Genomic DNA, 25,527 nt, shown 5'->3' with positions numbered 1-25,527 from the left:
AGGACAACTCTGTGAATGTCCTTGATTGGCCCGGTCAGAGCCCAGACTTGAACCTGATTGAATATCTCTGGAGAGATCTGAAAATGGCTGTGCACCGACGCTTCCCATCCAACCTGATGGAGCTTGAGAGGTCATGCAAAGAAGAATGGAAGAAACTGCCCAAAAATAGGTGTGCCAAGCTTGTAGCATCATACTCAACAAGACTTGAGGCTGTAATTGGTGTCAAAGGCTTCAAGAATTGGGCAAAGGCTGTGAATACTTATGTACAAGGGATTTTTTTATTTCTAATAAATTTGCAAAGATTTCAAACAAACTTCTTTCACATTGTCATTATGGGGTATTGTTTGTAGATTTTTGAAGAAAATAATGAGTTTAATCCATTTTGGAATAAAGCTGTACCATAACAAAATGTGGAAAAAGTAAAGCGCTGTGAATACTTTCTGGATTCACTGTATGTACATACACTTTTCAAAGATAATAATCACTTTGCTTAGTGAACAGTCTCTATTCCTTTAAGAAATCAGCTAAAATGCCATGTTTTTTGTGGGATCTGGACAACAGAGTACCCTTTCAGCACAATGCAGGAATCAATGCTGATTTACCACCTCTTCCTTATTTATTTCCCATTCTATTTTGATGAGAAATAATTTACAACAGTTATACAAGTACTAATGCTGCTTTTTATGGTCATTAATTAAAAGAAAAGTACAAACAACCTAATATTGTATGCTTTATCTAGTGATTTTTCCTAGAGTTTTCATGCAACAACCAAATTGTGTTATTTAAGCATATCTGATTTTAACTTACAAGGGGTGAAGTGAGGATGAGGGATGTTGTTTGACTTTGGGTAAATCCTATGATTTCTAATTACCTGTTTTGTATACACCATGGCGTTTCTTCTTGTATTTGTAGAGGTTCATCAAATTCAGCTGTTTTTGACTGAAGTTAGAAAATATGCGTTAGTCACTATGGCATGGTTGGAGAACATTTGATCAATATATACTGTATGTGCTAACCTTTCCCAAAATCTCAGCTTAAAGTACATTTAAAACACAAAGCAATCAGCAAAGAAAGTAAGACTCAAATGTTATCAACTATGAACAGAATTTTTGCTGGTAAAAATGTTGTCATGGTTTAATAAAATGGTAAAAGAGAGCAAGGTGCCTACAGTGGGCATGTTTTGGGGGGATGAATTATCTGAACTCAACTCCCTATTTTTATCCAAACATTACAGTTCACAAGCATAAATTTCAGGTGTGGCTCCTGCCTTGCTAGGTGAACTAGTGAGCTGTTGTTATATCGCTGCTTCCTTGCTACCGATTGACATTCTGCAGCATTTCAGCCAGCAAGTTAACAATTTCCATTAGGTAGAGTGCTTTTTGAGCCACGGTGGTTTTACCACTTACAAGGTGTTGCAAGCAAGAAAACTGCCTGTGTAACATGAGTCTTACAATTGTCACTATGCATTTACAGTTACTTTTACAGTAAAAAAAATGGATTTTTGTAAGAACTTACCGTAAAATCCTTTTCTCTTAAGCTCATTGACAGACGTAGTCTTCTTGATTCTCAAGAGCTGGGTTATGTTGTCTCCGCAGGAGTAGGACTAGGCAGAATGACAAAACGTTCTGGCTCCACCCTAGGGGGCAGTCCCTGAGGGTATATCCTCCCTCTCTCTGCTACAGGGAATCAGTTCTGTTTAAAGCAGTACAGAGAAATTAACCCAACCCAACTCAATGATAGAGGGGCGGGTACTACGTCTGTCAATGAGCTTAAGAGAAAAGGATTTTACGGTAAGTTCTTACAAAAATCCATTTTTCTCTATCGCTCATTGACAGACGTAGTCTTCTTGATTCTCAAGAGCTGGGACATCCAGAAGCAGTGCCACAAATGAGGGGTGGGATTGACAAAATCAAATCCAATCTAGTAGGCCCAACCGGTGCCAAACTAGAAGTTTTAAAGGCTCATTATAAACAAAGAATGAGACTAAAAGAAAAAATTTTCCAACGGAAAAAAACCCTCGAGGTAGACCACTGGTCTCCTCAAATTGCGGCCTGCAAAACCTTGCGGCCAAATGAGGCATCAGACGATGCCATTACATCAACTTTATAATGTTTAGAGAAGGTATGCACCGACGACCAGGTAGCCGCCTTGCACACCTGGACCACTGACGCCTGATGGCGAAAGGCCCATGACGCACTAAGTGCCCGAGTGGAGTGCGCCTTAACAGGGAACGGGGGCTCTTGACCCTTAATAGAATAAGCCTGCACTACCGTCTGTCTGATCCATCTGGAAATGGTCGCGGCAGATGCAGGCAACCCCTTTTTGGGTCCATCTGGGATCACAAAAAGTGAATCCGTCTTGCGAAACGAGTCTGTCGTTTTCAAGTATACCCTGATCGCCCGAACCACATCCAAGGAGTGTAAAGCAAACTCTCGCGGATGACTGGGCTTAGGACACAGGGAAGGTAATACAATTTCTTCATTCAGATGAAATTCTGAAACCACTTTTGGTAGGAAGGATGGATTCGGACGAAGAACCACCTTATCTCTATGAACCACCAGATATGGTGAACGACAAGATAATGCGGCCAGTTCTGACACCCTGCGTGCAGAAGTAATAGCCACCAAGAAGGCCACCTTCTGGGACAACGTGGGTAGAGGAATCTCCCTAATATCTTCAAAGGGAGGTTTCTGAAGAACCGACAACACTAAATTAAGATCCCAGGGGGGTAACGGCGCGTGCACTGGCGGAGCCAGATGTCGCACCCCCTGGATGAAATTCCGCACCAAGGAATGAGTAGCCAAAGGCTTCTGAAAGAAGATGGCTAATGCTGAGACCTGACCCTTGATAGTACTCAAGGCCAGTTTCTGCTCAACCCCTTGTTGCAGAAAAGCCAATATTCGACTAATCGAATAAGACCGAGGACGGAACCCCAAAGGTTCACACCATGCAATGTAGGACTTCCATGTGCGATGATAAATCTTTCTGGAAGTCGCTTTCCTTGCTTCAACTAGAGTAGGAATAACTGAAGCTGACAAACCTTTGTCCTTCAGCACCTGGGTCTCAATAGCCAGGCCGTTAAAGCCAGCGATCGTAAAGCAGGATGGAAGATCGGTCCCTGAGACAGTAGATCCTCCCTGAGAGGAAGTCTCCATGGGACGTCCGCCACCAGTCTGACCATGTCGGCGTACCAAGCTCGACGAGGCCAGTCCGGAGCTACCAGGATTACTGGGATTCCTTCCTCCTCTACCCTGCGAAGAAGTCTTGGCAGTAACGCGAGAGGAGGGAAGGCATATATTAGCTGGTATTGCCCCCACGGGGCGATCAGTGCGTCTGCGGTTTCTGCTAGAGGATCGCGGGAGCGAGCCACGAATCTCTGAACTTTCCTGTTGAATCGTGATGCCAACAGATCCACATCCGGGGTGCCCCACCGTAGGCACAACTGGTGGAAAACGTCTGGATGGAGGGACCATTCCCCCTGATCCAGGGTCTGACGGCTGAGATAATCTGCCTGCCAATTCTCCACCCCCGGAATGAACACCGCAGAGATTGCTGGAACAAATCGTTCCGCCCAGCGAAGAATGCAAGCCACTTCTTTGGCCGCTCGGACACTCTTGGTGCCCCCCTGATGATTGACATAAGCCACGGCCGTGGCATTGTCCGACTGGATCCGAACCGGGCTGCCTTGGAGCTGCTCGGTCCAGTGAATCAGACAAAGTCTGATCGCTCTCAGTTCCAATACATTTATCGGTAATCTGGATTCTTCCGGGGACCAAAGTCCCTGGACAGATAACTGACCGAGAATTCCTCCCCATCCGGATAGACTGGCATCCGTGGTCACTATCGTCCAATATATTGGCAGAAATGACTTTCCCTGGCTGAGCATTGGAGACCGAAGCCACCAAACCAGAGACTCTCTGGTCTGTTTGCTCAATCGGATCTGATTGTCCAGGGATTCCGGATTCCGATTCCATCGGAGAAGAATCTCTTGCTGAAGAATTCGGGTATGGGACTGGGCAAATGGGACTGCTTCGAATGAAGCCACCATCAACCCCAGAACCCTCATGCAAGTCCGAAGGGAAGACCAGCTGTTGGACAGTAACAACTGGACTGCTGATTGAATCTTTCGGAGTTTCCCTACCGAAAGGAAAACTCTCGTCCTGACTGTGTCTAGAATTAGACCCAGATATTCGAGCCTCTGGGTGGGAACCAGAAATGACTTTTGCTGGTTCACCAGCCACCCGAATTCCTGTAAAGAAATCATAGTAATTTCTATGTTTTGTAGCAAGGTCTGAGGAGATTCTGCATGAAGCAGAAGATCGTCTAGGTAACCTAGAATCGATATACCTCTTTGGCGCAGAAGTGCCAACATAGGGGCCAACACCTTTGTGAAGACCCGCGGAGCCGTGGCGAGACCGAAAGGTAACGCCACAAACTGATAGTGGTTCTCCTCTACGGAAAAGCGTAGAAAACGCTGATGTCCTGCGAAAATGGGAATGTGAAGATAGGCGTCCTTGATGTCTATGGACGCTAGGACATCCCCTGGATGCAGGAAGGCTGCTACCGTGCGAATGGACTCCATTCTGAATCTTCTTATGTTGACGAAAGAATTGAGCGCTCTTAAGTCCAGAATTGGACGCACTTTGCCCTCTTTCCTGGGTATTGTAAACAGGTTTGAATAAAACCCTTGAAACCGTTCTGTCAAAGGAACGTGGACTACCACTCCTTGTTGTAGCAGATCTGTGACTGCTCTCCGCAGATCTTCTAGACGATCCGGAGATAGTCGGATATTGGAAGGGAAGAATCGCGCCGGTGGGAGAGATCGAAACTCGATCTTGTACCCTGACTTTATGACTTCGCAAACCCATTTGTCCGGGATTCTGGAAAGCCATGGATCCGGGAACCGGCGAAGACGTCCCCCCACCCCAGTTATGGGTGGGGGCGCACCTTCAGGCTTTGGATGGTTTATCTTCGGGTCTGGAGGGGGCGGGCTTTTGCTTGCCCGACCACCGACCCCTGACGCCTCCTGCAGGAGCTTTGGAGGACTTAGTTTTTTCACCCGCTGGACGAAAAAACCTCTTGTGAGCAGAAAAAGAAGGCCCTCGTCTTTGACGAGTTCCTTTACCTTTAAAATCTTGCGGTAAAAAGGTGCTTTATCCACCGGTGAGATCCTTAATGATCTCATCTAAGTTGGCTCCAAATAGACGCTCTCCTGAAAAGGGGATATTAGCCAATGCTTTTTTGGAACCTTGGTCGGCTATCCAACCTTTTAGCCACAGTGTACGCCTGAGAACCACTGCTGAGACTGATGCTCGCGCCATAAATGGAGTGGCGTCTAACGCCGCATCACATACAAACTGTAACCCCTGTATCATTTGTTCCAACAAATCTGATACCGCCTGAGGGACTTCTTCTAAGTCCCGGCGTAACCACTTGGTCCATTCAGTTACAGCCTGCGAAACCAGACCAATAGCAATTATTGGCCTGAAAGCTGATCCAATCAAGGAAAACATGGTGCGAGACATAGCTTCTATCTTGCGATCCACTGGATCTTTAAAAGACGGAGCGTCTTCTAAAGGAATAACCGTGGCTTTATTCAATCTAGCAATAGGTGAATCCACCACAGGTGGTTCTGTCCATTTCTTAATAAGGGTTTCCTCAAACGGATAACGCCTGTCAATGCGTTTGGAAATATTAAAAGTGCGTTTTGGCAGACGCCATTCTTCATCGATTGGATTGCCAAAACATTTGGGCAATGGAAAAACCTTTGCCACTTTGATGCGCTTTTTAGTCCCAAAAGGGATCTCAGTTTCAGCTATTTCTGATGGAATACCCTGTAACCTTAAAGTCTCTTGAACAGATACAATGAGTGCGTTTACCAACGCTTCCTCTCGGGCTATGGCAGATGCAGAAACATCCTCCTCACTGTCTGAAGAGACAGGACCCGAGACACCAATACCAGATGAAGTACCTGCAACTGCAGAAATAGGCTCAGAGTCTGAATCCGAGGTTTCAGATAATAAGGGGTTAGGCGGGGGTCGCTTTCTTGCGCCCTGTCCCTGACAAGCCACTTCCACCCGGGACACAAAAGTTTCCATAATAGCTGACAAAGATTCAATTGTCAATGGGGTGCTGGAGGATCCCGCAGACCCCTCGAGGGGATCCGGAGGAGATACATGAGTGGCAGGGTCCATGTTAATACAGGACACTTTGCCAGCAATAAACAAAAAAACTTTTTTTTTTTTTTTTTTGTGTGTCTCCCCCTAGCGCAATAGCGCCCCTCAGAGTACCTGCTTCTCGATCCCAGAGAGAGAGAGAGGGACCCCCAAGGCTCACCAACCGATGCAGTGCAGTTTCCAACAAACTGCAGCCAGCGTCTGTCTTACACAGACTGGAAGGAGCTGTTTGCTTTTTCCCGGGCAGAAGGCGTGGCTCCGCCCCCCTGTGTACGCCTTCCGGCGTTCCCAGCCCTCCACGAGGAAGCTGGGCTCACAAAACATGGCCGCCCCCATAGAAGAGACATAAGACTCCAAAAACATGGCGGCCGGCGTGACCTGAGGACATATATGTATTCGGTCTACGGCAAAATGGCGGCGGACCGCCGATATCGTCTTCCCAGCACATCCACCTGCACTCTGCTGAGAGGTGACATATGGATCTACAGAGATACACTGCACATAAGGTAGGATTATACCTCCTATGTCTGCTGTAATGTTACAGTCTGCTGGGTAGAGTGTTAGCTCTTGAACCAAGTCCACTTCCTACAAACACATGCTGTATTACAAGGGGGACTTGTAAGTGTCAGATATATACTGACCATATATGGAGGGGCCCATAATATATACTGCCTCATAAATGAGGAAAAAAAGGGAACGTTTTACTCACCATACCGAACCGACAGGCACCCTCTCTTCATAATACCCTCTCCACCGGGGTGGGGGTTTGTGGACGCCTCGACTTTCTGGTCCTGGCGTCCAAGCGAGCTTTAACTCGCAAAGTCAGTCCCTTTACTGGGACTCCGTCGCGGCCGACTCAGCGCACTGGTCTGCACGCGCCTTTTAGGCAGAAACCGGGGTGACCACTGGATCTCACATCCAGCCCGTCGCCCGGCCCCGCATACTTACTTGAATATGTCGCGGCCGACCAAGCGCAATGCCTGGTCTGCACGCGCTCGTAGGCCGGCTGGGGTGACCACAAGTGTCGCCCAGTCCGGCATTTTTGCTTGAAGATCTCACAGGAAAAAAACACTGGAGAAAACTACCTAAAAAATGTCTTTTTCTTAAAGAAAAAAAGTCTTGCCAGGACCAAAAGATCCCAGCAAGGAGCTTAGGTCCTTACTCCTGACTAGACAGAAAAAAACTGATTCCCTGTAGCAGAGAGAGGGAGGATATACCCTCAGGGACTGCCCCCTAGGGTGGAGCCAGAACGTTTTGTCATTCTGCCTAGTCCTACTCCTGCGGAGACAACATAACCCAGCTCTTGAGAATCAAGAAGACTACGTCTGTCAATGAGCGATAGAGAAACTTAATTTCATAGAGCAAAAGTTTTATTAATTTTTGCTAATAAACCTCCCTAGCGGTAATCTCGAGTGTGGCTCAGGGTTAATTTTCAGTACCAAAATCAGTAACCCCAAGCCACACATGGGATTATCCTGTAGTGAAACTTACCTTGTCCCTAGGATCCCCTGATGTCCTCCGGCCGATGGCGGTGTTCTATCAGAATACCACTACCGCTACCTATTAGATTTTCCAACCGGAAGGGACGCTCGGACGAGAAAACTTACTGCGCATGTGCCATGCGTTCCAACATTGGCACTATTCGTTTCAATAGCTTTCCATGTGACAGAACACGAAGCAGCAGCAGATATGTTCTTACACCCATTGAATTTCAGACTGGTTTTAGCAGTAAACTCACCTTATATACTGAAACAGACTATTTCACTATTCTAATCAGTTTGTCGCTGAGCAGTGCGGGGTGTACCAAGTAGGAAGTTGCCACCATCTACCTGCATGTTTCTCGCTATATTTACTACATTTCAATAATAATAGAAATAGAATACGGTTATTCAGTCTATAAGGTCAGTTTACTGGTAAAATAAATCTAAAATTCAAGACTTGTGTGGGTATAGGATGTCCGCAGCTGCTTCGTGTTCTGTCACATTAGGAAAGCTATTGCAACACATAGCGGCCATATTGGAACGCATGGCACATGCGTAGTAAGTTTTTCTTTACGAATGTCACTTCCGGTTGCAGAATCCAATAGAACACCGTCATCCGAAATTCCCTTCCCTGCGAGTGACGCGACACAGGGGGGCGTAAACGGGCGCAAAAATGTAAAAAAGTACACAAAACATGACATGATACATTGTAATCTCTTAGGATTACATTTATATATCAAACCATTTCACCTCAGTTTTGTCCCTAGTGCTTTGTCCAGTGCCCTGCCTGCACTTTTACCGTTTTATTCCTTTTATTTTTATTAATAATCTTTATTCACTTTTACCGTTTTCTTCTTAAGAATTACAGGCCTACAACAAAAACAACAGATTTCCATGCAAAACAATGTACCGCTTTAAAATAAAAAAATACTGACAATCAGACCGCCAGGGAGGTTAAAGCCTATTTACAACTATGTGCATGCAGTAATTGCATGTTACAGCATCCATTTTCAAATGCATTTGAATGCAAGTTTTTTTTTTTTTTAATTCAGGAAATTGGGCAGAACTTTTAAGGAGAAGATTGGAAAGCAAAGAGCTAAATAGATACTTAGGATCAGATTAAACTCAGACTCAAAAATGTAAAAGATTGCAAGGTAAATGAGTGAATACAATAAATGATAAATAAGGAACATCTACACTGTATGCGTTTTATACTATAAATAATCTTAAAGCATCAATAGCAAGTCTTTCTATATAGTCCGAACTAGAATAGAAGGCAAAATGTCCAACAAGATTGGTGATGCCACTCAGTGCACATCCTGCTCCATGTATGCGTTCCTTGATGAGCCAATCAAGGGCGAATACTTCTGTGCAAAATGTGAGCAAGTTGTTACACTGGAAGCCCAGATCCTGGATCTAGAAAACAAGGTGGCAACACTGCACAGCTTTAACAACCTGGAAATGAGTTTGGACATTACCCAGGAGGTACTGGCAGGGGCCAATGTAGAGGAGGGTGGAGACACAGAGACACAGGAGCCAGTGGTAGGTAGCTGGCTGACAGATAGAAGGAGGGGTAGAGGGAAAAGCGCTAGGGAGGCCAGTCCTGAGTTGGTACACCCCAACAAATATGCCAAGTTGCATGATGTTGGGCATATCAGCTCAGGGGTAGCAGTGCTGGAGCAAGCACCCTCCCCTAGCTGCCAGAGGAGCGACTGCTCTGCTAAAGAGGGGGCCAGGGACACAGAAAAGGTTGGACATGTACTGGTAGTATGGGACTCAATTATTAGGAGCACAGAGAGGGCAATCTGTCACAAAAACCGTGGTCACTGAACAGTATGTTGTTTACTAGGCGCTCGGGTTCAACACATCATGAATCAGATGGACAGATTATTGGGTGTGGTTGGGGAAGACCCAGCTGTCATAGTACACTTTGGCACCAATGACAAAGTAAGAGGAAGGTGGAGACTCCTAAAAAAATTAATTTCATGAATGTCTTACAGGACAACTTCATGTCTCAATTGGTGGATTCCCATGACTTTAAAAAGAATGCACTGCTAGATTTATTAATTACGAACAATCCAAGTCTGATCTCAGATGTGTGACAATACAGGACAACTTAGGATCTAGCCATCACAGGATGATCACATTTAGCATAAATCATAGGAAAAGGAGGCATGAGAGTTGTACAAGAACACTAAATTTCAAAAGAGCAAACTTTTCTGAACTGTGCTCAATACTACAGGACATCAATTGGGACCAAATCCTAGAAATATTGAACACAGAAGAAAAATGGGAATGCTTTAAGAACATAATAAACAAAGGTATCACACAGTGAATTCCAATGGGCAATAAATACATAAGGGCAAACCTGGGTGGCTAAACCGTAACGTAAAAAGTCTTATTAGAAAGAAAAAAATTGGCCTTTAAAAAATATAAAGCAGAGGGGGGCATTGTCAGCATTCCAACACTACAAGAAATAAGAAGTGTAAGAATGAAATCAGGGCGGCCAAAAAAAAAAAAGACTACGTGAAACACATAGCAGAGGAGAGTAAAGAAAAATCCAAAGGAATTTTTTAGATCTATTAACAGTAAAAAAAAGCGAGATCAGAGCGCATTGATCACATAAAAGACGATAATGGGAGGATGGTTACAGATGACACAGAGAAGGCAACTATACTAAATGCTTTCTTCTCAGTTTTTACACAGGAAAAGGAGGGATATACCGACTAGGGCTGCACGATATTGGAAAAAAAAGTACATTGCGATATTTTTTTTTCCAACGATATATATTGCGATATTGAGAGAGCTGTCAATCCAGGCTAAAGTCAACAATTACCAGCTGGGACAGCCAGGGTTAATGTTACTGTAGGGATGGGATGAGTATTGCAGCAGCCTTCTTCTGATTGTTTTATACTGCACTGGGACAGCCAGGTTTAATGTTACTGTAGGGATGCTGGGATGGAAATCATGGACATGGAGTATTGCAATGCAGGCAGCAGCACAGCCTTCTTCTTATTATAATTGCAGTCAGATACAGCCAGGGCTGGCCAGGGTTAATAATGGTATATAACTATATCAGGCAGCACTATTGACACTCAGTGACAGTCAGTGTACTGTGGAGGACAATCTGGATTAGGCACAGTCACTCTCGGGACTCACAGTGGTGGTAGGAGAGGAGCCGGTAGAAAAACACAGCCTCAGCCTGACTCGACAATCATCCATCCAGGCCACACGTTCAGTGGAGTCTGCCGCCCTGCAGCTAGTTCTCTTTAATGGCGGCACAGAGCGAACCAATCGGGTGTGCAGGCACGCGTGATTGGTTAGCTGTGCAGCTACTCATGGTGCGCTGCTCACAGCTGCGGCTGAACTGTGAGTCCTCCCCCTGAGTCCCGACCGACTTCTCCCTGCCTAATTAATATCGCATCCGCGGCGATGCGAATATCGCCCACCCCTGCTGCACGATAGTCGACAGCACATCGACTATCGTTCAGCCCTAATACCTACCATGATAGGATTGTTAATAACACATCACAGGACATACTCTTGTGGCTCACAGAGGCTGGAGTCAAGGAAAGACTAGAAGGGCTTAACACAAATAAATCACCAGGACCAGATGGCTTACACTCGAGAGCCCTCAAAGAACTGAGTCAGGTCATAGCTAAAATGTTATACCTAATCTTTGCGAACAGTATACTTACAGGAATTGTACCAGCTGATTGGAGAAAAGCCAATGTGGTACCAATATTCAAAAAAATAGAATTTTTTGTAAGAACTTACCGTAAAATTATTTTCTCTGAGTCCTCTGACAGTTGCCACCCACTCATACAGTCTTCACTACTGGGTATTGGTCTTATCCACAGGAGTAAGCTAGAGTAAGTTTGTAAGGAGTAAGTTTGTCTTTTGCCTAGCTTACTCCTGTGGATAAGACCAATACCCAGTAGTGAAGACTGTATGAGTGGGCGGCGAATGTCAGAGGACGTAAGAGAAAGGGCAGAGACATATTCCTTGAAACTACAGACCAATTTGCCTAACATTAATAGTAGGTAAATTACTGGAGAGGATGATACTGGACTATAGCCAAGAATTTGCTGAAGAAAACAGTATCATTAGTAATAATCAGCATGCGTTTACAAATGGTCGTTCTTGCCAGACCAATCTGTTAACATTCTATTAAGGAAGTGAGCTGCCATCTAGATAGGCGGAGGCCTGTGGATATGGTGTATCTGGATTTTGCAAAAGCATTCGATAAAGTTCCCCATAAACGTCTAATCTACAAGCTGAGGTCTGCAGGCATGGACCATAAGGTTTGTTCTTGGATAGAAAACTGGTTACAGGGGCGTGTCCAAAAAGTGGTGATAAATAATGTGCTCAGACTGGTCTGGAGTGGTAAGTGGGATACCCCAAGGCCTTGGGGCCAATTCTGTTTAACTTATTCATAAATTATATAGAGGATGGGAAAAATAGCTCAATCTCAGTTATTGCGGACGACCCCAAAAAAAAGCAGGGCAATAACATCACATCAGGATATATACATTTTACAGAAAGACCTGAACAAAATAATGGAATGGTCAACTACATAGCAAATGGGGTTTCATAAGGAGAAATGTAAGGTAATGCACTTGGGGGCTAAAAACATAAAGGCAAACTACTCACTAGGGGGGAGAACCTCTGGGGGAATCAAGGATGGAGAAAAATCTGTGGGTCCTAGTAGAAGACAGACTGAGCAATAGCATGCAATGTCAAGCTGCAGCTACCTAAAGCCGGCAGAATAATAGCATGCATAAAAAAGGGATATACTCCAGAGATAAAACTTTAATCCTGACACTTTATAAAATCCTTGTTAGACCACATCTGGAATATTCCGTCCAGTTCTGGTCACAAGTCCTCAGAAGGGATGTGCTGGAGCTGGAGGGAGTGAAAAGAAGAGCAACTAAATTAATAAGGGGATTGGAGGACCTAAATTACGAGGAACGACTACAAGCACTAAAATTATTCTCACTGGAGAAGAGACGCTTGAGAGGGGACATGATATCGTTTTACAAACACCTCAATGGTGATCCCAGCGTATGAAAAAAACTATTCAGTCTCAGGGAGTGTAAGAGGACAAGGGGCCACACAATGAGACTGGAGGAGAAGCAGTTTAACCTTAAGCTGCGTAGGGGTTTTTTCACTGTCAGGGCAATAAGGATGTGGCACTCTCTTCCACAATTGGTGGTGTCAGCTGGGAGTATTATGCAGTGTTGTGCTTTGAAAATATGTGTAATGAATGGGGGGGGGGGACACCAGGAGGAAGAGAAAAACTTGGTTACATGACCTATCTTCACCAATCACATAATTTTCTCTGTATCACCTCTTCAACAATCACATAATGTTCTCTGTAGCGTTATGCAGAGAAAACTTTGTGGGATCCTGCAGGTGGCACATATTAGCCTGCATTTTATGACTAGCATGTATAATGAAAGCACAGCATAAAGAAAACACTGCAGCGTTCAGCAAAGGGCACTATGCATTATAAATGGGAGCCTTAGATGCCACTTGGACACCTTAAGCATTTAATACATTTTGCCAGAATAGTATGGCTACAGAAGGTTTTGTCATTAATAGCGAGTGCTTCTTAGTTCAGTCACTGTTGGAAAAGAACAAGAGATCTGTGTACTGAACCCACAGTTGATTATGGGTTCCATTTTTTAACATTTTAAGATACCAGATTGAGCCAAAGTTCACACTGAGCCGATTTGACATTAGACATATGAAATCGGAGCCCTATTGCCGGCAATGGCACTTTTTAAAACGGTTCACAAAAAGTAGTTTCTGTACTACTTTTGGCGACTTTGGGTGCGATTTCATTAGACATCTGTGCAGAAACCCACACAGATGTCTGTGAAATCGCCCCCGAAGTCGGACTGAAAATGCCGGGTCAAATCATGGGAGTTCAGCTGAACTTGCACGATTTCAAACCTGCCTCACTGTGAACCTAGGCTGAAACCTCTGTTTGAAAATGCCGGGTCAAATCATGGGAGTTCAGCTGAACTTGCACGATTTCAAACCTGCCTCACTGTGAACCTAGGCTGAAACCTCTGTTTGCCCAGAAGGGGTATCATCAAGACTTCTGCCATCCAAGAGGGGGAGGGGGCAGTGTATAGCACTTTGGGAGGACATATTGGTATCTTTTCTGAAGGTGTGCAGATAAACACTTTGATACTAACAGAAAGGAGCATCATGGCTGGGATTGAAGACAGAGCAAAGTCAGAATTCATGATTGGTATTACTATTTTCATGCCAAAGATACAAAATGTATTGAAGCTATTGGACCAGCATGGAAACCTGACAACTGTTTCACTTGCTACAAATTACAATAAAAAGATGGCAGTAGTGGTTAGGAGGCAGTAAGGCCTCCCGATTAAGTTGCATGAAGCAGCAGGGTCAGCATTAAATATAAATCAAGCTCTGTATGTCCTGAGCCATTCCCCCACTTGGATCCCAAAGAAAATATTCAAACAGTTCAACTCTCATGTCACCGGTTTCCTTTGGGGCTCCCGCCCCCCCCCCCCCCCCAGGTTTAGGCTCTCTTTGCTTCAGAGGCCTTGGACCAGGGGTGGTTTGTCTTGCCCTGATTTCTTCTTGTACTACCTTGCTGCCCTGCTTACACATGCTCACAACTGGCTAGTGTTGGATGCCTCTAACTCAGCGGTGGCCCTGGAGGTAGCCTTGGTGGGAACTTATGAGGCACTGAGAAATGCACTTTTTCGTGGGGTCAGTCCCCCTCACCCCATCACAACTTCCGTGAAAACGGTAATTAGGGCATGGGCCTCAATAGCTTCATACTCAAAAGACGGTTCCAATCTACGCTCCCCAAATACCCCCCCTTTGGTTTAACCCAAATCTACCACTGTTTTTTTCTACACCCGACCCCTCGGTGTGGGCGTCCAGGGGCATGCGGTACCTATCTCAGATATGCCAGGGAAATGTAGTGCTGACCTTTGATCAACTCAAGTCCCATTTCTTGTTGCTCAACTCATATCTTTTCTGGTTCCTGCAGCTCCGTCACAATTTCCGGGCCCAGTTCGGGAATTCCCCCCCTAACGTTTATCGGGCAGACATAGAGACACTACTTTAGGATGAAAATCTCAAAAAAACGCTCTCGGACATCTATGGAGCGCTGCAACCGAGTGTTCATGCAGGCCTGGAGGGACCCTGGGCCTTCTGGGTGGCAGAGGTGATGGAATTGGACTCTGAGGACTGGGAGGATATTTGGGACCACCCTTTACTCATCTGGTCTCCTCCAGGGACCGCTTAACCCAGTTTAAAATTCTACATAGATTCTATTTGACACCGACTAAATTACATAAGGTATACCCGGATGTACCAGAGACATGCTGGCGATGTCAGTCAGTTGCACCCACTTACCTACACATGATATGGCACTGCCCCTCCCTTCAAGTGTATTGGTCGAGTATCATAGGTTTTATCACCAAATTGACTGCTATACCTATACCACCTAAGATAGAGGTCTGCATCCTGGGGCTCGTAAATGCGTTGGCTCATTCGCAGTGCTTTGATCCTTGTTGGGTCTTCTCCTCTTTTATGCAAGAAAACTAGTTGTGCTTAAATGGAAAACTGATAGGGCCCTCACTCTCCCTATGTGGAAGTCGCTGGTAAATTCTGTTATACCCTTATACAAAGAAACATATCTCAATAGGGGATGTCCCCAAAAATTCAGCAAAGTCTGGAACGTTTCGTTGGAGTCAGATGATGCTGAACGTGAAGACCCTATAATTGCTCTACCCTAAAATACCTGGTGCATTATCCTATAACAGAGGGGGCAGCTAGCCACAAACCACCCTTATTGGATCTATATGGTATCCATGACATGTCATGAATATTCTTGGTAAAGCACACAATCTTTCTCCTAAATGCAGCAAGTTCTTGTTTCTGTTTTGGGGTTCTAAGTTTTTTTTTTCTCTTGTTTTATTGTTATTTTTCCTTTTTACTGTTGTTTTCCTTCTAAGCTGGGATATGCCCAAGGCTCTGTTTTTGTATAATTCTTGTTTCTTTTTTCCCTTATAAAAACAATAAAATTAATCTTTAAAAAATATATATAAATCAAGCTCATGACTCTTATTTGGGTTCATAATTAAATAATCTAGATCTCAAATTAATCATGAAACTAAAATTGATCAGACATTTGAATATGTTAGCAGTATATCCAGCAGCAAATTATATATATAGTATATAAAAATAAAGTATATGTACTGCATTAACCTGATATTTCAAGGTTTCAACAGTATATTATCTTTCTATAGCCCTCTAAATACTCTTCTGGATTAATTAATTTTCATTGGCTGACCACAGATAATAACAACACGTCATTGATTCAAATGAATAATTGACAGGCCATGAATCCTGTGAAACACTACTTTCTCTCTTAAGTGATTTGTACCAGACAATTTCCTGCTACACAAGTGCAATATACAATACCTGGCTGTAACTCATAAACTTCGTGCAGCTGGCATCTGCATCCGCTTTATATTGGCACATTGATTTTTCTGACTCGTCGGCAGAAATCAGGACATAATCCTGATGACATTCAACTAAGCACAAAAGAAGGATGAGAAATTTATTACAAAAAGAATAAAAAACATTTAGAGGTTGCCCTCATCATATGCTTTGCGGTATTTAAAATATTGATATTGTGTGAAAAATAGTAAAATGAGATAGCTGATCAATTATGTGTAACCAAACCGGGAACCCAACAACACCAATTAATAATAATATTAATTATTATTATCATTGAGAGGATTCGTTTCACCTCTGTGTACCTCTAAAAATCTAAACTGAAATGGCAAAAGTGTGTTCACACTTTTTCCTTGACTATGTATCAAAATGGTTTAGAATGGTAATGGCTGCTCTGAGCTAATACGATCTGCCTCATTGTCTCACTCATTAGAAGTTTTGAGCCTTCATATCAACCTTCACTGCAATGTCCTAAGCCTTCATTTTCGTCAGATTGGCCCTTCATGGTCACCTCAGGGAGGTGACATAGTCTACTTTCGGAGCAGAAGTTAACATATTAAGCATCCTGGGTCTAGGATCTTCCAGGGAGCTCAGAAGAATAAATTAAAGCGAGAACAGGCAACTCTTGCTACTTGCTTTCACTTCCTGCGTTCATTTTTTCCTTTGATCTCAATAAAAATAGATTTTTGTAAGATCTTACAGTAAAATCCTTTTCTCTTAAGCTCATTGACAGACGCAGTCCTCTTGATTAATATCAAATTGGGTTATACTGCCCTCTATAGGAGTAGGACACTAGGCAGAAGAAAACGTTCTGGCCACACCTTAGGGGCAGTCCCAGAGGGTATATCCTCTCTCTCTCTGCTACAGGATGTTAGTTATGTCACAAAGCAGTGTCACAGAATCTAACCCATCCCAACTCAAAAGTAGAGGGGCGGGTACTGCGTCTGTCAATGAGCTTAAGAGAAAAGGATTTTACGGTAAGATCTTACAAAAATCCATTTTTCTCTGTCGCTCATTGACAGACGCATTCCTCTTGATTAATATCAAATTGGGACGTCCCAAAGCAGTGCCACAAATGAGGGGTGGGATAACAGAAATCAAAATTTAAATCCAGAAGGCCCAACCGGTGCCGAATAGAAGTCTTAAAGGCTCATCAAACAAAAGGATGAGATTTAACTGAAAACCCAACAGAAAAAAACCCTCGAGGTAGACCAACGGTCTCCTCAAATTGCGGCCTGCAGAACCTTGCGGCCAAAAGAGGCATCCGCCGATGCCATCACATCAACTTTATAAAATTTTGTAAAGGTATGAACCGACTACCAGGTAGCCGCCTTGCAAACCTGAACCACTGACGCCTGATGGCGGAAGGCCCAGGAAGTACTAAGCACCCGAGTGGAGTGCGCCTTAACAGGGAACGGAGGATTCCGACCCTTAATAGAATAAGCCTGTACCCCTGTCTGTCTGATCCATCTGGAGATAGTCACGGCAGATGCAGGCAACCCCTTTTTGGGGCCATCCGTGATCACAAAAAGTGAATCCGTTTTACGAAACGAGTCCGTAGTTTTCAAGTATACCCTGATTGCCCGAACCACATCCAAGGAATGTAACGCAAACTCCCGAGGATGACTGGGTTTAGGACACAGGGAAGGCAACACAATATCTTCATTTAGATGAAACTCTGAAACCACTTTAGGAAGGAAGGATGGATTCGGACGAAGAACCACCTTATCCCTATGAACCACCAGATATGGGGAACGACAGGATAATGCGGCCAGTTCTGACACCCTGCGTGCAGAAGTAATGGCCACCAAGAAGGCCACCTTCTGGGATAACGTAAGCAAGGGAATCTCCCTAATATTTTCAAAGGGAGGTTTCTGAAGAACCGACAACACCAAATTAAGATCCCAGGGCGGTAAGGGCGCGCGCACTGGCGGAGCCAGGTGCCGCACCCCCTGGATGAAATTCCGCACCAAGGAATGAGTAGCCAAAGGTTTCTGAAAGAAGATTGCTAACGCTGAAACCTGACCCTTGACAGTACTCAAGGCCAGCTTCTGCTCAACCCCCTGTTGCAGAAAAGCCAAGATTCGGGTCACCGAATAGGCACGTGGAGGAAATCCAAGGGATTCACACCACGCAATATAAGACTTCCATGTGCGATGATAGACTTTTCTGGAAGTCACTTTCCTTGCTTTAATTAGAGTAGGAATAACTGAAGTTGACAATCCCTTGTCCTTCAGCACCTGAGTCTCAATAGCCAGGCCGTTAAAGCCAGCGATTGTAAAGCAGGATGGAAGATCGGTCCCTGAGACAGCAGATCCTCCCTGAGAGGAAGTCTCCAAGGAGCGTCCGCGACCAACCTGACCAAGTCGGCGTACCAGGGTCGACGAGGCCAGTCCGGAGCTACCAGGATAACTGGAATTCCCTCCACCTCTATCCTGCGAAGAAGTTTCGGCAGCAACTTGAGAGGAGGGAAGGCATACAGTAGCTGATACTGTCCCCACGGGGCGACCAGCGCGTCTGCTGCGTCCGCTAGAGGATCTCGGGAGCGGGCTACAAACTTCGGCACCTTCCTGTTGAGCCGAGCTGCCAACAGATCCACCTCCGGGGTGCCCCAATGAAGGCACAGCTGGTGAAATACCTCTGGATGAAGAGGCCATTCCCCTTGATCCAGAATCTGACGGCTGAGATAATCTGCCTGCCGATTTTCCACCCTCGGAGTGAATACCGCGGAGAGAGTCGGAACAAACCGTTCCGCCCAACGAAGAATGCTGGCCACTTCGATGGCCGCCAGGAAACTCTAGGTGCCCCCTTGGTGATTGACATAAGCCACGGCCGTGGCATTGTCCGACTGGATCCGAACCGGGCTGCCCTGGAGCTGCTCGGTCCAGTAAATCAGACAAAGTCTGATCGCTCTCAGTTCCAATACATTTATCGTGAACCTGGATTCTATCGGAAGAAATGACTTCCCCTGGCTGAGCATCGGAGACCGAAGCCACCAGACCAGAGACATCCTGGTCCGCTTGCTCAACCGGATCCGATTGTCCAGAGAATCGTGATTTCGATTCCATTTGAGAAGAATCTCCTTTTGGACAATTCGGGTATGAGACTGGGCAAACGGTACTGCCTCTAAGGAGGCCACCATCAGTCCCAGGACCCTCATGCAAGTCCGAAGGGAAGGCCAGTTGACGGACAGCAACATCCGAATCGTTCACTGAATCTTCTGGAGTTTCTCCGCAAGGAGACACACTCTTGCCAAGGATGTATCCAAAGTTAGGCCCAGATAGTTCAGTCTCCTGGTGGGAACCAGGGATGATCTTTGGGAAAAGTGAAGAAAACGCTGATGTCCTGCGAAGATGGGGATCTGAAAATAGGCATCCTTGCTGCTCCTGACTAGACAGAAAAAAACTAACATCCTGTAGCAGAGAGAGAGAGGATATACCCTCTGGGACTGCCCCTAAGGTGTGGCCAGAACGTTTTCTTCTGCCTAGTGTCCTACTCCTGTAGAGGGCAGTATAACCCAATTTGATATTAATCAAGAGGACTGCGTCTGTCAATGAGCGACAGAGAAAGGTATACTTTTGATCGTTTTAGGTGGAGTTAATTTCCAAGGCCTTATGGCCTTTAGACAAAAAGGGGCTGTTTTACATTTGTCATTGAGGCCTTGTCATTTTGTTAGCAACACATCTGAGTTGGTGTAAGTGTCTTGGTGTTCTAGGCACAGACCTTAAAAAGTATTTCGATTTTTAAAACTGCAGAAGTACTACATAGATACATCAAAACACAATGGCTTTCTCTATTGATGTTGATTTGTCAAGGTGGGATCTTTTTGTGATTTTCATTTTTTGTTTCATGGCTCAAGAAAGTGAAGTCTCAAGCAGGAAGAAAAGGTTGGATCCCTAAAATTGAAGCTTTTTTATTTGTCATTATTAAAAAAAAAAAAAAGACAGATTCCAATTATTATACATTCCCCACCTTTCATTAAATTATGAAATTGCTGATCTAACTCTTCTTTGACAAGATTTTCTTCTTCCAATATATCGGACATTGGCACACTGGGGCTGGCTGAATCTTCATCACAAGGCTAAAAAAACAAATGGTACATGGACATAAATGTGGAACCCTGCTCAGCACTACTGTATGTCAATTTAGTGTTAAAGGTATTAAGTAAAGTGAAAAGATAGGCCAAGGGGGAGAATGTCCAAATTATTACACTCTTTCAAAATTGCTGATACAATACCATTAAGTGCACTGGCACAAGTAAATGGCCTCTAACTACATGGTACAATAGATACAGTATGCAACCCTGTTAAGATTTTCTGCTTCATTTTTCCAAAATGAAATGATTTAAAAAACGTATAGCTTCAAATTTTAATGAGCTGCATTTTGTTTCACGCTACAGAATTAGAAAGTAGAAATTACTCATAGGCCCGATAACTGCAGAATGCTTTCACTTAAGTAATCAAAATAATCACTTTTAACTGCTCTTGCAGTAGCATAAGAGCAGTGGACTTTATTTCTAAGCCTGTGGCTTGGCAATGTGCTCTTCTATCCAGATGTTTCCTTGCAGAGTGTTAAAATGGCTTTCTTGTTTTAGCTTAGCCAACAAGCTTATTCCACAGGTGAAATATGTTTAGTGGTTTCCTGCAGCTGCTTTTACATTTTTAACCTACTAGGATGTGGAAGTGTGAGTCCATCAAGAATGGACAAATTGCAAAAAAAAAATACATTTGTTTCCTCAATGAAGAGGCTGAAGAGTCAGGGAAACATTTAATACAATGGTCCAAATAGTGATTAAGAACTGGAGCTGAACATTTTCTATATTATACTAAAGATAGTCTACACTAGTCTAAAGATGACTATATACTTTAGCTTTATCAAAACAATGTAATATCAAGATAAACCTAAACAATTCATTCAATTAGTATTAAAACAGACAAGTACCACATGGTGGATAGTAGGTCTAAAGGAGATTGTACAATCAGATTGTATAGCGTATGGCACTGTACCCAGTTTTCTCCCTTGATCTACACAAGTGTGTTAAATATTATTGCCACTAACATATGGTGGAGGTAGTTATTGTATCCACCGACACATGCTGGAGACTTTTTTTTTTCCTCCACTAACACCAATGTTGTGGGTTATTATTGTGACCACTGAAACCAATGCTGGGAGATACTATTACTGCCACCAATGATAGGGCTTTTTGTTCTCCTGTTTTCACTTCAGTGTGCATTGCAGTACATTGCAAAATATGAAGAAGAGCCAAAATTGTTTGTGTGTTATAGCCCATTCATTTTGAATGCGCTGCCTAACTTGATTTAATGCACCTCAATGCATGAAAACTTGCTGCCATTTGGAGCCATCATTTTCCATCATTTTCATTCTGGAAATGATGGGAGCCACACTCGAGACCATCTAGAACAGCCTCTCTTATTCTTTTCAACACAGAGGAACCTTTAAAATAAGTTTACAGTCTCTGGGAACCACTGCTAAACATTTCTATATCTACAACTCATGATACATTAGTGTGATGGTCAGTGGGAAGAATGCTCCTTAAACTTGTCATTGGAAAGAATTACTCTGTTACAGATACCTAAAAAAAAATCAATGGCGTTAGTAGGAACTTATCTGCGAGGCAGAAATTGCTCATTGTTCAAGGAACCCCTAGAAACCTCTGGAGAAACCTTAGGGTTTCATGGAACCCTGTTTGAGAAACCTTGCTCTAGAATTTTCAAGTTGACCACCGTTGCTCTAGTTTGCTTGTTTCTATGCCCCTGCCATCATTTCCAGATCTATTTTTGCTTATGCTGGAGCGCAGAAGTAACTTGGTACTGTGAATAACATCACCTCAGCTACATAATTAACTGAATAAGCAGCTTGCCATTCTCTTTTTGCTGTGTTTCCTGTCTTATATGTGTTTGCAGTATAGGGGAGATGGGTTGGAATCTTTTTCTACAGTTTTTTGCTGGTGTTTATGTCACAATGTTAGTACTGCCATCAATGTGGGAATGCATGAATCGCAGGCATTTGATGTCTCTATTTTTATTATAAATAAGACAGGTTTACAAGGCCATTTTTGCTGTTGAGTAGGGATGTTTGCTGCTCCACCTTAATCCTCTATTGTTTACCTCGGTAGCTAGTTATTACATTGATTAAATAGCTTTTCCATTTTCGTCTTTTTGGGAAATATTTGTTTAAAGGTATTGACGCCTGCTGTGTATTGTAAATAGTATAAAATAAACAATTCAATGCGGAGAGTTGTTTACTTTATAATTATTAAGTAAAGTAGGAAGACTTTTAAAAGTCAAATAAAACTTACAAATTGACACCCTAAGGGCTCTTTCACACGGGCGATCCGATCAGTTTTTTAGGCGGATCTGATCGGATCCTCCATGCAGCTCTATGGGGCAGGGGATGTCAGCGGAGACACCTCCGCTGACACCCGCTGCCATCCGTATCCGATCCTGTCCGTGAAATCCGGACGGATGGAAACCCTATTTTTCCATCCGTTCAGGGATCGGATCGGATGAGAGCGGACAGGCGGTCCGCTCTCATCCGATCCCCCATAGAGAGCAGCGGGGGCTGTGACACCTCCCTATCCGCACTGCAAGCGGAGACGGAGCTGTCATCCGCCGGCTCAGCGGGGATTGGCGGATCGATCCCCGCTGAGCAGCACGGATCCGTCTACGGAGGCGGACCGTGTGAAAGAGCCCTAAGTCCCGGTTCACATTTGTGCGATGCGGGAACGCTGCGAATATGCAGTGTGATCCAGCATCGCATCCGCACCTCTGGCAGTTCACACTGCCAAATGTGATACGCAGGGGGTGTCAATTGAAAGTTAACAACACCCCCAGTTGCGATCGCATATCGCAGTGCGATCTGCAAGTTTGCACAGAATCGGATTGCACTAGTGTGAACCACTATGCGATCCGATTCTGCTGCGGATAAAAAAAAAAAAAGGGTCAGGAGTGAGTTTAGTGCGGATGCGGTGCGAAATTTGCACCGCACATGAGATCGCATGTAATTTAGGAGCAGTGCCGCACATGAGATCGCAGGTAATTTAGGAGCAGTGTGCTCCGAATTACATGCGATCTCTGCGGTCGCACTAATATGAACCAAGTCTAAGAGGCATAAGAATCTAGGTATTTTAAAGTGGAAGTAAAGATTCATATAAAGAGTCCTTTCCCAACAGCTGTTGCTTTACAATGCAGCGTCTGGTGTGTAATGCAGTCCGGCTGGACCAGTGCAGTGTTGATCTCGGCGCATTGCACTGTTCCTTTTTTTTTTAACAAAAAATATCACACAGTGACATTTCATACAGTTCTATCAGTTTGCATGCAGTGCCCCGCAGTACGCTGAAAAAAAAGATGAATGCACGCAGTACTTTTTTCAGTGCGCACAACCCACACACCACCGCAACGCAATGGTGTGAACCCGCCAGTGGGACTGTCCTAGAATAGCTACCCAACACAGTCCCATTGCACCTAGTGTGAATGGACCCTAAATCTCCTACCTATTCTACATACCAATTGTAAAAGAGAACAGTGTAAATACTTTTGTTTTTTATTCACCTTGGGTATGGTCACGTGATCCAGAAGCAGCAAATCTCCTGTGTCAGAGAGCGCCTAAATATGAGGTTGAATTCACAGAGCCGTGATGTCACCCACTGGCTTTCACTGCCTTTCCCGTGTTGTTGCTCCCCCTCATCTCCTGGGGTAGCCACCCACTGACACAGAAGAGCCGCTGCTTCGGAATAACTTGACTGCACCCAAGCTGAATTTAAAAAAATGTATTTAGACTGCTTTCTTTTATAAACAGTATGCAACATAAATACGAGGAGAGGGAAGACAACATATTTAGGCAGGCTTACATTAGCCAATGCTTCCACTTTAACTGTCCTCGATCTACCAAACCTGATATATTCGTTTCTGGTGGGATGATGCTTGGGCTTGCGAATAGTCAGAGATGATATTGGTAACTGATCCTATTGGCAACTTGCAGTATTTAAGTGGGGTGTCCAAATCGTTAAGGTGCCATGTCAGTGGCCTTCATGCCTATTAACTAAATATTAACCTGGCATCTGCCTAAAGGAAAGGTGTGGCTAACCAGTAGTTAGGTAATGCTGGCTAGTGTTGGCCTCTGTAGGCTTCATTGTCTTAATCATCATGAATTAAACAGCAAAATTAATAGTTTATGATACATTTTACACTCAGCAATAAAAACTTTGCCAAGTTACTCCCACTGTACATACAGTATACAGAAATGTGGTACAGGGTTTAACTTCTTTAAACCTATAACATTAAAGTGGGACTCAGGGCTTGCTAAAGTGTTGTGTCCCCCACCCCAGCATAGGCAGAATAGAATTCTCTGTTAGTCTAGGTGGAATCTAATACACAGGTGTACTTTCCTTAGTCCACAGTCTGGCAGTCTTCCTCCCTGTTGATTACAGATGCGATGGCCAATCCTCCAAAACATTTCTTCTTGTTGGTCACCATGCTGCTGCCCTTCTTGCCAAAAAAGTACCAGTGGCCACCTGTGACCCTTCATTGTACATAATGATGTAGAGGGTACACCAGCATTCCAACGCTGGAGAGAAGAGAACCAGAGCTTTGACTGTTGAAAATGGTGGGTAATAATATGAAATTGAGCATTATATTCTGCATATATGCGAGGGGGGGGGGGAGGAGTTTTTTTTATTGTTCAGCATGGAGTTAAATTTTCACCTGGTTCAGTTTACTACCACAGTTATCTTCTAACATTTTTGCAATAGCCCATATATAGTTGGACAATCTAGAGTATATTTAAGAATATTTGATCAAATAACAGTCTCAAACACCAGAGCATAGTGAAATCTTGCAATTAATAGCAGAAAAAAAATATAAGAAAGCTGACAGGTACCTCTAAGGCTGATAAACGCTTCTCACCGCTGTCGCTGCCCACGCCGGAGTCTGAATCTTTCTTTATTGGGAATATGTCTTCAATGCTAGATGTGCATCCATAAAAGGGTTGTGTTAATAACTCAGCAGATTAACATAAAACACAAAATTGCAGTTTGAGAATATGCAGAATTTCCAGAGAAGCAAGTCATGTTTATCTGACCTCTACCCTTGAGATGATTTGTAAAAACTACCAAACAGATATGTCTGTTGTCTACAGCAACTAGCCAAAGCAAAAAGCAATCAAGTCTACATGGCTACAATGGGAAACTTGTTCCGTCTTAGTCCATTTTCCTACAATCAGTCCCATGGGGAGCTGACAGCTTTTGGCACATCAATTTCATATTACACTAATTATATCCTATTAACAGGACTTTTACTCTGATGTCAGCAGCAGTAAAAATTACAATTTATTATTAG

The 25,527-nt window shown here is 44.0% G+C and overlaps 1 protein-coding gene across 1 annotated transcript in view; it reads right to left on the bottom strand.

Moving 5' to 3' along the window:
- Positions 1–25,527, bottom strand: part of LRCH1 (leucine rich repeats and calponin homology domain containing 1) — a gene marked incomplete at its 5' end in the record, with an annotated part of 366,317 nt that overhangs the window by 99,091 nt on the left and 241,699 nt on the right. Inside the window, 4 exons of the mRNA XM_082247571.1 lie at positions 872–939; positions 16,136–16,248; positions 20,144–20,252; positions 25,070–25,154. Coding sequence (XP_082103697.1) covers positions 872–939; positions 16,136–16,248; positions 20,144–20,252; positions 25,070–25,154 — 375 coding nt within the window. The remainder of the gene's footprint in view (positions 1–871; positions 940–16,135; positions 16,249–20,143; positions 20,253–25,069; positions 25,155–25,527) is intronic.

Source organism: Pelophylax lessonae (genome assembly GCF_965119305.1).
Source record: "Pelophylax lessonae genome assembly, chromosome: 2".
Classification (NCBI taxonomy): Eukaryota; Metazoa; Chordata; class Amphibia; order Anura; family Ranidae; genus Pelophylax; species Pelophylax lessonae.
The sequence above is the reverse complement of the archived record's forward strand: the minus strand, read 5'-3'. Positions and strand labels throughout refer to the sequence as shown.